The following is a 12,313-nucleotide window of genomic DNA, read 5'->3' on the forward strand; positions in this document are numbered from 1 at the left end:
TGAACTGATAATCAAAATGTAACCATCATAAATATCTTAAAAGGAATTACCGGTATTGCAAGAACAAATAAAATTGTCTTCAATTCTCCCTAAACAAAATGCCGAATAAAATGCCATTAAAAATTGATACTGAGAGGAAAAAAACAGCGTTTTTTCCCTTTGTCAATAACTCATAGATTTCAGAAATCATAATTGCTAATCAATCTACCATACTCTGCACGGATGATAACAATGGATCCTTCTTTTCACTAAGTTCCGCCTCGTTCACCTCATCGTTTCAATTCATAGCGCCTAGTCATCATTCTTTAATAGACGGAAATTTCTTGTGTGTTAAGGCGTTCTATTGTTTATGTTTTTCCTGTTCTCAGTTGCCTTTACAATTATACAGATAATCAATGGTATGCGGTCTTTTCAAGTATATATTAGTATTCTTATATAACTCTGAAATACACGACAAAATGGAGTATGCTTTAAACCAAATAGGTATTGTAGGACTTGGTGCGTTAACTGATATCGTAAGCAAATATTTAAAATTAAATAATCTGAAAAATCTTTAACATAAACGTATTTATGGTGTCCTGTATCTGTTTCTTGCGAAATTGCTGCGAACAATGGTTTGGCATGTATGTTTCTTGCAATGTTCTTACGAACATGTTGAGTTCCTGCAAATTTGCTGCAAGCTTGCAGCAATTGCTTCAATGTTTGCCGCAAGATCGCAGTTAGCAGGAGTCATCTGCGAACAAGAAAGTTTTCTTCCTGTGAACAAGTTTGTTTGCTGCAAACTTGTAGCAGACTTGCAGCAGGTCTACAGCAAGCACAACTGTTACAGTTTGGTAAGGGTACATGGATTGAATAAAAAGAGAACACAGAAACATGTATACAATAGTATATTAGCAAATTTTATAAGCATTTAAAAAAAGTTGGCATTTATATTCGACTGTTTTTTTTTTCTACAAGACTTCAAACTTATTTTCATTGTGTTTTATAAAGTTTGTAAATTTAATACACGTTCTTTTTCTTATAACCGTCTCCAAGGATAGGTCCAATTCCTCCGACAGGTCCTACTCCTCCGACGACAGGCCCGACTCCTCCTGCTACAGGTCCGACTCCTCCTACAGGTCCGACTTCTCCTCCTACAGGGAAATTTTGGCCGTGGTATACAGGAAAAGAGCATGTGTCCACATTTCCATAATATCCTCTACAGCATTTTAGAGAACCACCGCAATGATAGTCATGGTTACATGATCCAGCTCCGCCATTGTTAGGAAAGTATGGACAAGCTCCTGGCTTTCTATATTCCTGAGGAACCATGCAAACTCTTCTCAAAGAGTAGTATACGTAACAGCATTTCTGGACCCCTGGACATTTATAATCATACACACAGTTCCTTCCATAATCTCCTTCACTGGTGCCAATATTTGGGCACGTGCCATATTTATATTCTAGGATAAAAAATATAAAGTCTAAAATGAAATCAGGTAAGTTTATTTTCATTACGAATTAAAAGATACAACATTATTCTAAACTGAATTTTTAATTTGTTTCCATTATTAGTTCATTATTAAGACGAAAGTCAAAAAAGTTTGTTAATTCCAATTTCAAAATAATGCAGATTATTTCCGGTTCAATGAAACAAATGCTCTTTAGATAAACTCTATCATTGTTCACTTTCCTTAAAGAAAGGATCAGCACTAAAAGTAATATCATTTAAGAATAGTGTTTTTATGAAATACTGAGTGTAACGAAAATTAATAGAATGGAAGTTCAAATGATAAAAAATACATACGAAATCCTCCTGGCGGATATACTCCTCCTGGTTGATATACTCCTCCTAGATTTCCTACTGAATATCCACCTGAATGACCAAGTTTGTCGTAACCAGCACTACAGAGCGCAACGGAAATCAGAAGTACAAATGCCCTCATGGTTACCTGTTCAAAAACAAGAAATGTATATGAAACAAAATTCAGAAGTGTTTCATTTTTTACAGAATAAAACTATAAAAAGTATTTATACAAAGAAAATCTATTAAGAAGAAAACAAGCGGTTTTTGAAATCAAAATACGTGACTTGTATAGTGTAGATTAAGACTTGTTTTAGTTATCGGTCATTTTATTTCTAACACAATTAATTCCTTGTAGAATATTAGTTATCAGAATACGTTTTTCAAAGAGGTAAGAAACAATGAAATTCAATGAGATTAAGATAGGACAAATTTAATTTAAAAAGTAGCACAATGAGAGCTTTAGGGTACAAACTACAAGATTAGTATTCTGCTTCACCCCCCCCCCCCAAAAAAAAAAAACAAAACAAAACAAAACAAAAACAAAACCCCCAATATATCCATTTTTTATAATATTGCAAAATTAAACCTGTATTATATTTTATGCCTAGACGATACTTAAAACTTCACTGATTTTATTGCACAGATGATCAAAATGAAAACGTCGTAAATATCTAAAAAGGAATTATTGCAAGAGCAAATAAAATTGTTTTCAATTTTCCCTAAATTAAATTGCAATTAAGAACTGATATTGAGATACTGAGAGAAAAAAAATGAGAAAGAGAGGCAATTTTTTTCTCTTTGTCAACAAGATACTTACAGTGTCCTTAATCAGAAAAAGTCCGAAAGGCAAAAATTCAAAATATTTCCCCTCTTTTATACTCCGAAGTAAGCGGAAAATGGGAATCACCTAGCCAATACAAACAGAGAAGTTTGATTGATTTATAAATTTTCATCTTTTTGCCTACATCACGCATAATTTGCATGTCAATTACGGTATTGTTAAAGTTAAGTGGGTCCCATAAAAACAAAATTTGATTTAAATAATTACCCATTTGTGACAGATCGTTTACTGGATTAACAAATGATAATGTTTTTATGGCAATCTTACGCCATACAACTAAATAAATGAAACGTTATGTCATTAGTTTGCATTTCACATTCTTCGGCTTTATAAATGCAAAAAAAAAGAAAATTTTAAAGAAAAAAATTAAATATCAAACCCTAAAAAGAAAAATCATTTCTATAACAAGCACTCATAAGGAATTCTTAAACATTAAATTTCTGCCCGAAGGTTATTATATAATTTAGAAATTCAAGTTTCTCTCAAGACCCCAACAAGGAAATGATTTACATTTATGATGAAGTGTTAATCCCTAGTCTACTTTGAGGTTTTCCAATTTAGAACGACACATTTTAAATTATCAGTTACATATGCGGTAAATGTTATAAAATTTATATTCAGTCTTTTAACATCAGGAACTGCAATGAAATAAGTGAACACTATTCAAAATCTTTCATTATTTATGACTTTTTTCCTTAAAACCAAATTTGCATAACTACATATGCCAAGAAGTACATGTATGCTTTCTATTGAAAAAAAAAACTCTTGAGTAAAATTTCAAGCTCGGAAAAGATTTTACTATGATACACAGCTGCCGAGACAATTGGTCCTAAATTTTGACACTAAACATTTTTAAAATTGAAAGATAAACACTTAACTGTTGTGTACTCCCTAGTTTCTTGATTTTACAAACAACACTCAAGTCAGAAGTTAACTGCTGTGTAAGGCAAACCGAACATGGCTCGGACAGTTCTTTTGATTTTCAGCAATAAGTTATTTTTCCGCATGTCGTTAGTCTAGAAATTCTACTATCAATGGATTGTTCCTCATATCGTTAATCTAGAACCTTTACTATCAATGGAAAAGGTTTTTTTTTTAACCTTTCGGGCTTTATCAAGTGCCAGTACATCACCAAAGCCCTAATACGTCTGTACTAATTACACGGTCAATTTATTAAGTAATTTTTACCCATGTTTTACATGTAGTCACTTTCCAAGAAAATCAACACAGGTAAGAAGTCAACCGGTATGTAACTTCTTTTCAACTACACATTTACTTATTCAGTATCCTATATTTTCAACTTCGACACACGATCATTAAGAGACAATTTATGGTGACAGTCCGTGACTCAATGTCCTTGTACATGACAAAAGCGTTGTTGTCTTATTTTTTTTTATTCATTTTACAGGAATTGGGTCGAATGCGCGCATAAATGCCTATAATCGATCTCTCCTAAAGCATTATTGGTATATTATACACATACCTGTATGTAACTTGCATATTGTTTGCCTTTGATGGTAGCTCGTATTTGGTATATGAATGTATTGTGCAATAATTTTCAAATATTTTGGGAGGATGTTCAGCGTGAATTTTTGAAGGTGTCATTTAAAGACGTGTTACAGGGGAGATCACTTTTTCTAATAAAGGTATTTATATACTGTCAGTACTGTTCGGATTTACCGTTACATGTACATTATTCTTTATTGTCATATAAAAATGAAAATATTTGTTTTATTGTCATCTAATAAATAACAGTAATCAAGCAATACTTGTGTGAAATTCTGTTTGCAATCATCATTCGTATATCTGTGGAATTTCCTACACCACTTATATTAAATACTATAATAATTATACATCTTTAAAAAAAACTTTTATATAGGGGCTTACAAATAAATTTCTGTAACACTTGTCTAAGAACAAAAGAGAGTGAAAGATGTACCTGCGCTAACCAATTTTTCTGCCTTATCTTAATTTCATCATAACATTTAAAAACACGATTAAATCTTAAAATTGATTTTTAAGCTATTAATTTACAGTCGATTGACGACAGTGTGCTAAACACAGTCGTCATGATTTATTTAACTGACAAGAAAAAAGTACATACCCGACCTGCAACTGGATTATTATATTTTCTAGCTTACTAGTAATATGCATTTATTTAGTTACCGTTATTCTATTAACCGTTAAGGTAAATTAATTGTTCAAGAAAAATTCTTGTTGGTATAAACAATTCTAGTAACACTTTTCTTCAGTAGTTCATGGTAAAGGTACGAAAGTGAAAAGCCTGTAAAATTTTCAGGACTTTTGAGTGCTCAAAAAAAGTATGTCTTTCATTCTAGACCTGCCCTACATGAAAATACTTGTCGGACGATGGCTATATCACTGTGAAAAAACTAACTTCAAGACACAGATATTCAGTTTTAATATTTGGTCCGCCTCGTTTAAAGGTCTGGGGGGACCTAATGCGATAACATATAAGGTCCGCCTTTTATAAGAAAAGGTCCGGTCCGTATAAGAAAAGGTTCGCCTACGTTTAAAGGTCCGGGTAGTATAAAATGTTATAATCTTGACTTAAATACGTAAAATTTAAGAAAGTTTGTTTATTTCGTATGAAGAAAGAAGGGTTTACCTTGCCGTGTTTATTTTTTCGTTCAATATTATCTCTGGGCAAGATTTCCTTTTCGTTGTTCAGTGTACCTTTAGCAGTGTTGTTTAGGACAATGTCCCAAAAAATAAATATAACAAGCATTCTGAGAGTATTGCATTAGCAATACTAGTCCCCTACCGGCAAGTGTAATCTGGTTCAGGTTAAGAATTGAAAATGCCATAATTCCGTAAAAAATTAATGAAGCGGCCAGAAATGCAAACCTGATCTATAACTAATCAAGGTAAAGCCACATACCAAAAATCAGCTCAATATCTACAAGCGTTTAGAAGAAAATTGCGGAAAATCCTTAAAAATTGAAAAGGCCGTAATTCCGTCAAAAATCAATGAAGCGGAACGAAATGCAAACTTGATCTGTAACTCATCAAGATACACTCACATACCAAAAATTAGCTCAATATCTGCAAGCGTTTAGGAAAAAGTGCGGAAAACCAAGTGGGACAGACTGACAGACAGACAGACAGACAGACGGACGGACAGACTCAGAGGAAACCTATAGTCCCCTCCGGTTTCACCGGTAGGGGACTAAAGAAATGCAATAATTATTGTGTTGTTATTTGTCCCCCCCCCCCCCCCGCCTTTTGCGTATGTAAATTAGGATGATTAAATGTGTGAAATCTGCCGGTCTGTATAGGTAATAAAACAATGGGGTTGTTTAGTAATCCTACCTGTACTTGCAGGTGGGCCCGCGGCAGGTAGCAACCATTACAGTGTAATGATCATGTGTTTGCCTTTTATTCATAGATCTGAATTATTATTTCAAAAAGTTATACCAGGGAACAAATCGCAGTAATTTTATGATATCCATGTACTTTGAAATTGTGATTTATTTAATTATAGTCTATTTAATAGAATATTTTAAGACATTTTCATCCGAAGTATAGAGTTTAACTGATAAACCGATTTATAAAAAAGTTTTTCTATGCTTCCATTTTGTTTTTACAATTGCCTTTTGTTTTCAGTTTATACTTATATTTTAGTCCTTTATTTGTGGATACAGTAAATTGACTTTACCTAGGGCAATTTAAAACAAAAAAAAAAAAAATAAAATAAAAAAAAAAAAAAAATAAAAAAAAAAAAAAAAAAAAATTGGTAGCCCTCTTCCAATCGACTGGCTGAAAATGGCCCGACTCATTTTTTTTTTTTTTTTACTTCCAGCGAGCAAATTTTTTTCTTTACATTTCTGAAAAACAATTTGAAAATTCAGCATTGATGTTGAATATTTTTAGGAAAAAAATTTTCCACTGCATCTACATGTACCTACCGACCAAATGTTTTTGGGTCGGGATAAGGCATGCAAACATTTTTTTAAAGTGGCCTAATGTTGTATTCGATCTACATGTATATCTACTGCTGAAACAAAATACATGTGATGTTAAAGCTTTAAACAGGTAACTCAGTGCCGAGAACATATATACATCCAGGAATTAAAGTCTAGTTGTTTAGATTTAATTCTTTCTTATAAAAGTATCATTCCTCTTCGACACAAAGAACTTGTAATTTCTTTGGGGGGAAATCATTTTGTCGACTAGAATCGTTTTAGTCCAGTTTTAAGTTAATTAAGGAATAACTGTCTAATTTTTTTGGATTCATGATGTGATCAATCAAGTGGCTTGCGTTATAATTTGCATAAACGCCGAAGGCGTTTATGCATAAAATTATCACGCAAGCCAATCGATTGATCATCGTCATGAATCCAAAAAATCTGACAGTTATTCCTTATATTTACATGCTCCTGATTCGGCAAATTCCCGTGCTAATAGCCCCGCTTCTGCCTCTATTTGTCCTGCCCCGCACGTGATTTTTTTAACTTCGCCTATCGATGAACCAGTAGATTTATGTAGTAATAAAGTATTTTTACAATTTGTAATTTTATCTCGGACAAAGACATTGGAAATGTAAATATTAGAAAATAAATGCATCTTTTTTAAAAAAAAAACACTGATAATTTATTTAAGTCATTTAAATTATACTCAATCATTCTAATGTGGTAAGCATGGTGGAAATAATACATTCTGCCTCATGAAAGAATTATTGAAGTTTTCATACATATAAATCATACTATACATTGTTTCTGATATTCCCTTTTTGAATAATGATATATGAATATTTTCCGTATTGGTTGGAGAAATTTTCGGATATGCAATATTTTCAGTAATGTACCACAGGCGAGGAAGGGAAAGGGGGAGTGTTCCCAACACGTTGTATATATGCAGTTAACCCCCCCCCCCTCTTTTTAATGCTGTATGATACAAGAATTAACGGATACAGTACAACTTTTTTTAATGGTAGAGTGATTCTTACATCCTCATATGTTTTGATTATATGTGACGAAAAGATTCTATTTTGATATATGCACACCTCAGTTCCATTTTCCGCGGTTCTTCTTTATCGTTTTATCGTTACTATCATACGACTATTCCGTGATTTTATTTTTTATTTTAAGGTGTACCTCTTCCGTTAGCAAGGTAAAAATCTTTTGCATCAGTTGTAATTGTATCTTTGCGTACATTTCCTTTTTGCATCGGTAAAGAAAAAAAAAATCAACATTTTTTAAAACATTGACTTTTCTTTAGTAATATCCAACGTACTTCATATTGAAAATAATGAAAACATATATTCAATTTATTTCCTCACGAGTAAATAACATATGTCTTAAATGTATGTATTCGATGTCAATGATTCGGTGGCGCATTGGTATGATTGCTGGTATGTATAAATGTCATTCCGAGTTCGAGTCCAACATTTTCCATTTATGCCTTTTTAATTTTTTTTCCTTGTGTATCTTTGCTATTTTTTCTTTATCATTCTTTATAATGAAATTAATTTCAAGAAGTAATAATATACACATTACACTTTGAAAGTATATTATATTTAAGATATCTTACTGCTGAAACGCAGCATAATAAAAGGTCCACCCTCTGTATTTCAGATAGACAAATACCTTCCTGTTACAAAGCGAGATTTATGGACGGGGTTCATTTCCATAGCATACACACTAGAGAAAGTGGCAGGGCGGACCTTAGAAAGGAGCATCATAAAAAGTCCACCCTCTATACTTTAGATATCTTCCTAAAACAAAGCAAAAATTATAGACATCATTTCCGTAGCATAAACACTAAAGAAATGGCATGGCGGGCTTAAAACGCAGCATCATAGAAGGTCCCGCCCATTTTCCTCTTTCAAAGCAAAACCTATAGTTAGGAATCTTTTCCGTAGCATACACACTAGAGAAAGTGGCAGGGCGAACCTTAAAACGCAGCATCTTAAGGTATGTCACTCGTAAAATTAGTTATACCAAGAATTTTTTGAGAAGTATATTTTAAATAAGTAATCATATAGCATGACTCAATATCGCAAAGAAAATGGGGGGTCAGTGTGCATCCTACCGAGCTAGGGTACAATTAAGTTGACCTTTTTGCACTTAAATTGTAACTCTTTGGTCAATCACTTTAATCTTTATCATATTTTATCAGATGTAATTTAGGCAATAAATATAATCTTATTTTACGTAAAATAGTTTGAATGATATTTTATCATTTAACAAATCATGCAAATTAATGCGCATAAATTATTGTGTGACCTTTTTGTACTAAAAAGTATTATATTTGGGGTATAAAATATCTAAATAGGCAATAAAATATTTTCTTGTATCAAACTTTTTATGACTTAAGTGCTGATCGGTTGGAAGTATTGTGTTGTTTAAAATTATGAAAGAAAAAGTTGGGGTCAGTGATGTAAATTTTGATAAATTGGTCAAAATTTGCGATTTTCAGGCAAAAAACGGTGTAAATTTTATCTTGACTTCTTTAATATATCTTTATTTCTTGGCAAAGTCTGTTGAGTGAATGTGTAAAATTTATTCTAAAAATATAAATGGAGACCTATATTTAATATTCCTAGCATATCATAACGGAAAATTTTCTCTTAGTAAAAATATTTGGTGCTATAGTTCCAAGACATTAAATCTAACAAATGTGGAGATTTGAAGAATTTTCTTCTAAATATCCTTCCACCACAAGAAATAGTCCCTCATAAATCTTGCTTCTTTATGAATGTCTGAGCAGTTTTTTCATTGAATGTTGAATAATTTGCATTGTTTAATTTAAATATGTTATAAAAATTGAATTGTATTAAATAGTTTTAAAGTTAAGGGTTCTGACTAAACTTTTCTAAAACGCTGACGAGTGACATACCTTAAGGGGATGAAGGACACATGGTCACATGACTCTGTTAGACTACGTCATAGTCTCCATTTATATAAGTGCAAAACGTGTAAAGCATCAGTTCTTGCATAAATTTTTGACAATTTTTTACCATCTTAAATAAAAAAAATAAAAAGTTTAACATTCTTGTAAACATCAACAAATTATGAAAAAAGATTGATCCACCACTCCGTTTCTTTAAACTGCGCGTCCAACAAGTCGGTGACGTCATACACGATCTGTTAGTACAGCAAGATCATACTCCCTGAATACAGAGGCGGTATTATTATGTAAAAACAGGTCATAATCAGTATATGATGAAATATTTCGAGAAACGGGGAACACAAAAATTATTTTTGCATGGCTGATGACGGAAATCTCATGCAGGTATATCGTATTTCGCTAATTTAGCTTACGTGTGACGTCATAGTTGGTTTTTCCCGTACTCGAGAAATGTCTACATGACAAGTTTTTGTCCTGCTTACGTCGTCTTTAACGATGTCCTGTGCAATATTGAGGTCAGTTTCACCATTCGAAATTTTTACAGCTAATCAATAATTTGAAGGACTTGCATTTCAACATAAATTAAAAAATATTGAATGATAGAATTTTTTGTAAATTATATTTTTTGTTGTTTAAGATGTCTTAAAAAGTTCGTAATTTTCCCTATCCAGATGCAGTGTGAAAGATGAAACTTTTTCAAATTTTAAACCATATTCATACTCTGAAATATTTTAAAAGTGTAGGATAATCTGTAATATGATAATGTTCACCTGAGGGTTAGGAAACATTCTATGTACCATCGAATGAAGGTTGTTGTGACGTCACGGTAATAAAAGCATGGCTCGTATAGAAATCCTCGTTATTATGATGAACCCAGAACATAACATGGTGTCAGAAGTGGCTTTTTAATGTGTTTTTTCTGGCGAGAAGTATCAGCAGTTCTGCGGAGTTGGTGCATAGTTCGCGTGCACAGATACATGTACATCCAGTGTTTACGGACATTATCCGTCTAGTGTTTTTCGCGCCGGTACAGACTCTTTGTTTATGATGGCGTCGTACCAGGTTCAACCGCCAGAAAACTTTACCTTCACAAAACCCGAGGAGTGGCCGAAATGGATAAAATGGTTTGAAAGGTTTAGATTAGTTTCAGGCTTAAGTAGGAAAGATGAGACAATTCAGGTTAACACCCTTATTTACGCCATGGGAAACGAGGCTGAGGACATTTTTCACTCATTTGGATTGGGGGAAGAGGATGCAAAGAAATATGATACAGTTAGTAACAAATTCCAGACACATTTCGTGTCTCGCAGAAATGTCATCTTTGAAAGAGCCAAATTTAATCAAAGAAAACAAAAAGAAGGTGAGTCCGCAGACAGTTTTATAACAGCACTGTATACATTAGTTGAACACTGTGAGTATGGAGCACTAAAAGACGAGATGATTCGAGACAGAATAGTTGTAGGCATAAGAGACAGCAAACTATCAGAAAAACTTCAGTTGAATCCACAACTTAAACTTGAAGAAGCTGTTAACCAAGCACGTCAAAAAGAAGCTGTCCAGAAGCAACAAGCTATTGTGCGCAATGAACTTAGCTCTTTCTCTGGAGGAACAGCAAATGTAGATGCTGTAAGTAATTCCAAGAAATCGGCAGTAAGAAAGAAACATTTTCAACATGCTCAATCTGGAAAGTCTGGCAAAAAAGAGTTCGTAAAACTATTTGGAGGACACAATAAAGGCGCATCATCATCATGTCACAGATGGGGTTATTCGCAAGCCCATGGTAGGTATGGATGTCCAGCCAGAAATCAGAAATGCAACAAATGCCATAAAATTGGACACTTTGCTCGAAAATGTCAAAGTCTGCATGAAATCGCCATAGAATCGGATGAAAATGAAGAATTCTTGGGGGCAATACATGGAGCTTCAAATTCCGGTAACTGCAAACCATGGTTGACAACCATCCAAGTTAATGGACATTCAGTTGAATTCAAAATTGACACCGGTGCGGATGTTACAGCAATACCTGAACAAATATTAAAGACTTTGAATGTGAACAATCTACAATCCTCGCAGAAAATTCTTAAAGGCTCTGGTAGAAACACTTTGAATGTGATTGGAAAGTTTCGCTGTGAATTTTCTCTGGAAAACCGCAAAGCACATCAAGATGTATACGTCATTCGATGCCTCAACAAATCACTTCTTGGTAGACCAGCCATTGAGAAACTAGAAATTGTCAGACAGATTGCAAGCCTGCAGCTGCACTCTGATTACAAGCAGAAATTTTCTTCACTTTTTAAAGGACTTGGAAAACTACAGGGGGAGTACGAGTTAAAGCTAAAAGAAGACGCACAACCGTACGCAGTCACAACGCCAAGGATGGTGGCCTTACCCTACCTAGAGAAAGTCAAAGCCGAGCTGCACAGAATGGAGAGCGCAGGAGTTATCTCACCTGTAGATGAGCCAACAGACTGGTGTTCAGGTCTTGTTGTGATACCAAAGAAAAACAACTGTGTTAGACTTTGTATCGACTTGACACAACTCAACAAGTGGGTAAGAAGGGAGAACTTTCAACTACCAAGCACAGAGGAGACTCTCAACAGACTCGCAGGAACCAAAGTTTTTTCCAAGCTAGATGCGAACAGTGGATTTTGGCAGATACCTCTGGCTCCAACATCTAGACCCTTAACCACGTTTATAACACCATTCGGGTGATATTGCTTCAACAGATTACCTTTCGGTATTTCATCAGCCCCAGAGTACTTCCAAAAAAGGATGCAGATGATCTTATCTGGTTTTGAGGGAGTTTTATGTCA

At 33.7% G+C, this 12,313-nt stretch overlaps 2 protein-coding genes across 2 annotated transcripts; one reads left to right on the forward strand and one right to left on the reverse strand.

Annotated features, from left to right (window-relative positions):
- Positions 1 to 872: 872 nt before the first annotated feature.
- Positions 873 to 2,686, reverse strand: LOC133176889 (perlwapin-like). The gene is made up of 3 exons (XM_061311946.1): positions 2,604 to 2,686; positions 1,787 to 1,931; positions 873 to 1,442 (listed from the first exon to the last, which is right to left on the reverse strand). The coding sequence occupies exons 2-3, from the start codon at positions 1,923 to 1,925 to the stop codon at positions 1,000 to 1,002; spliced, it is 582 nt and encodes a 193-aa protein (XP_061167930.1). The 5' UTR covers positions 1,926 to 1,931; positions 2,604 to 2,686; the 3' UTR covers positions 873 to 999.
- Positions 2,687 to 10,547: 7,861 nt separating this feature from the next.
- LOC133176913 (uncharacterized protein K02A2.6-like) lies at positions 10,548 to 12,212 on the forward strand. Its single transcript, XM_061311971.1, has one exon. The coding sequence runs from the start codon at positions 10,548 to 10,550 to the stop codon at positions 12,210 to 12,212; it is 1,665 nt and encodes a 554-aa protein (XP_061167955.1).
- Positions 12,213 to 12,313: the final 101 nt, after the last annotated feature.

This window comes from Saccostrea echinata, unplaced genomic scaffold (assembly GCF_033153115.1).
Source record: "Saccostrea echinata isolate AGI-Se365-2 ecotype Australia unplaced genomic scaffold, CSIRO_AGI_Sech_v1 ptg000084l, whole genome shotgun sequence".
NCBI lineage: Eukaryota > Metazoa > Mollusca > Bivalvia > Ostreida > Ostreidae > Saccostrea > Saccostrea echinata.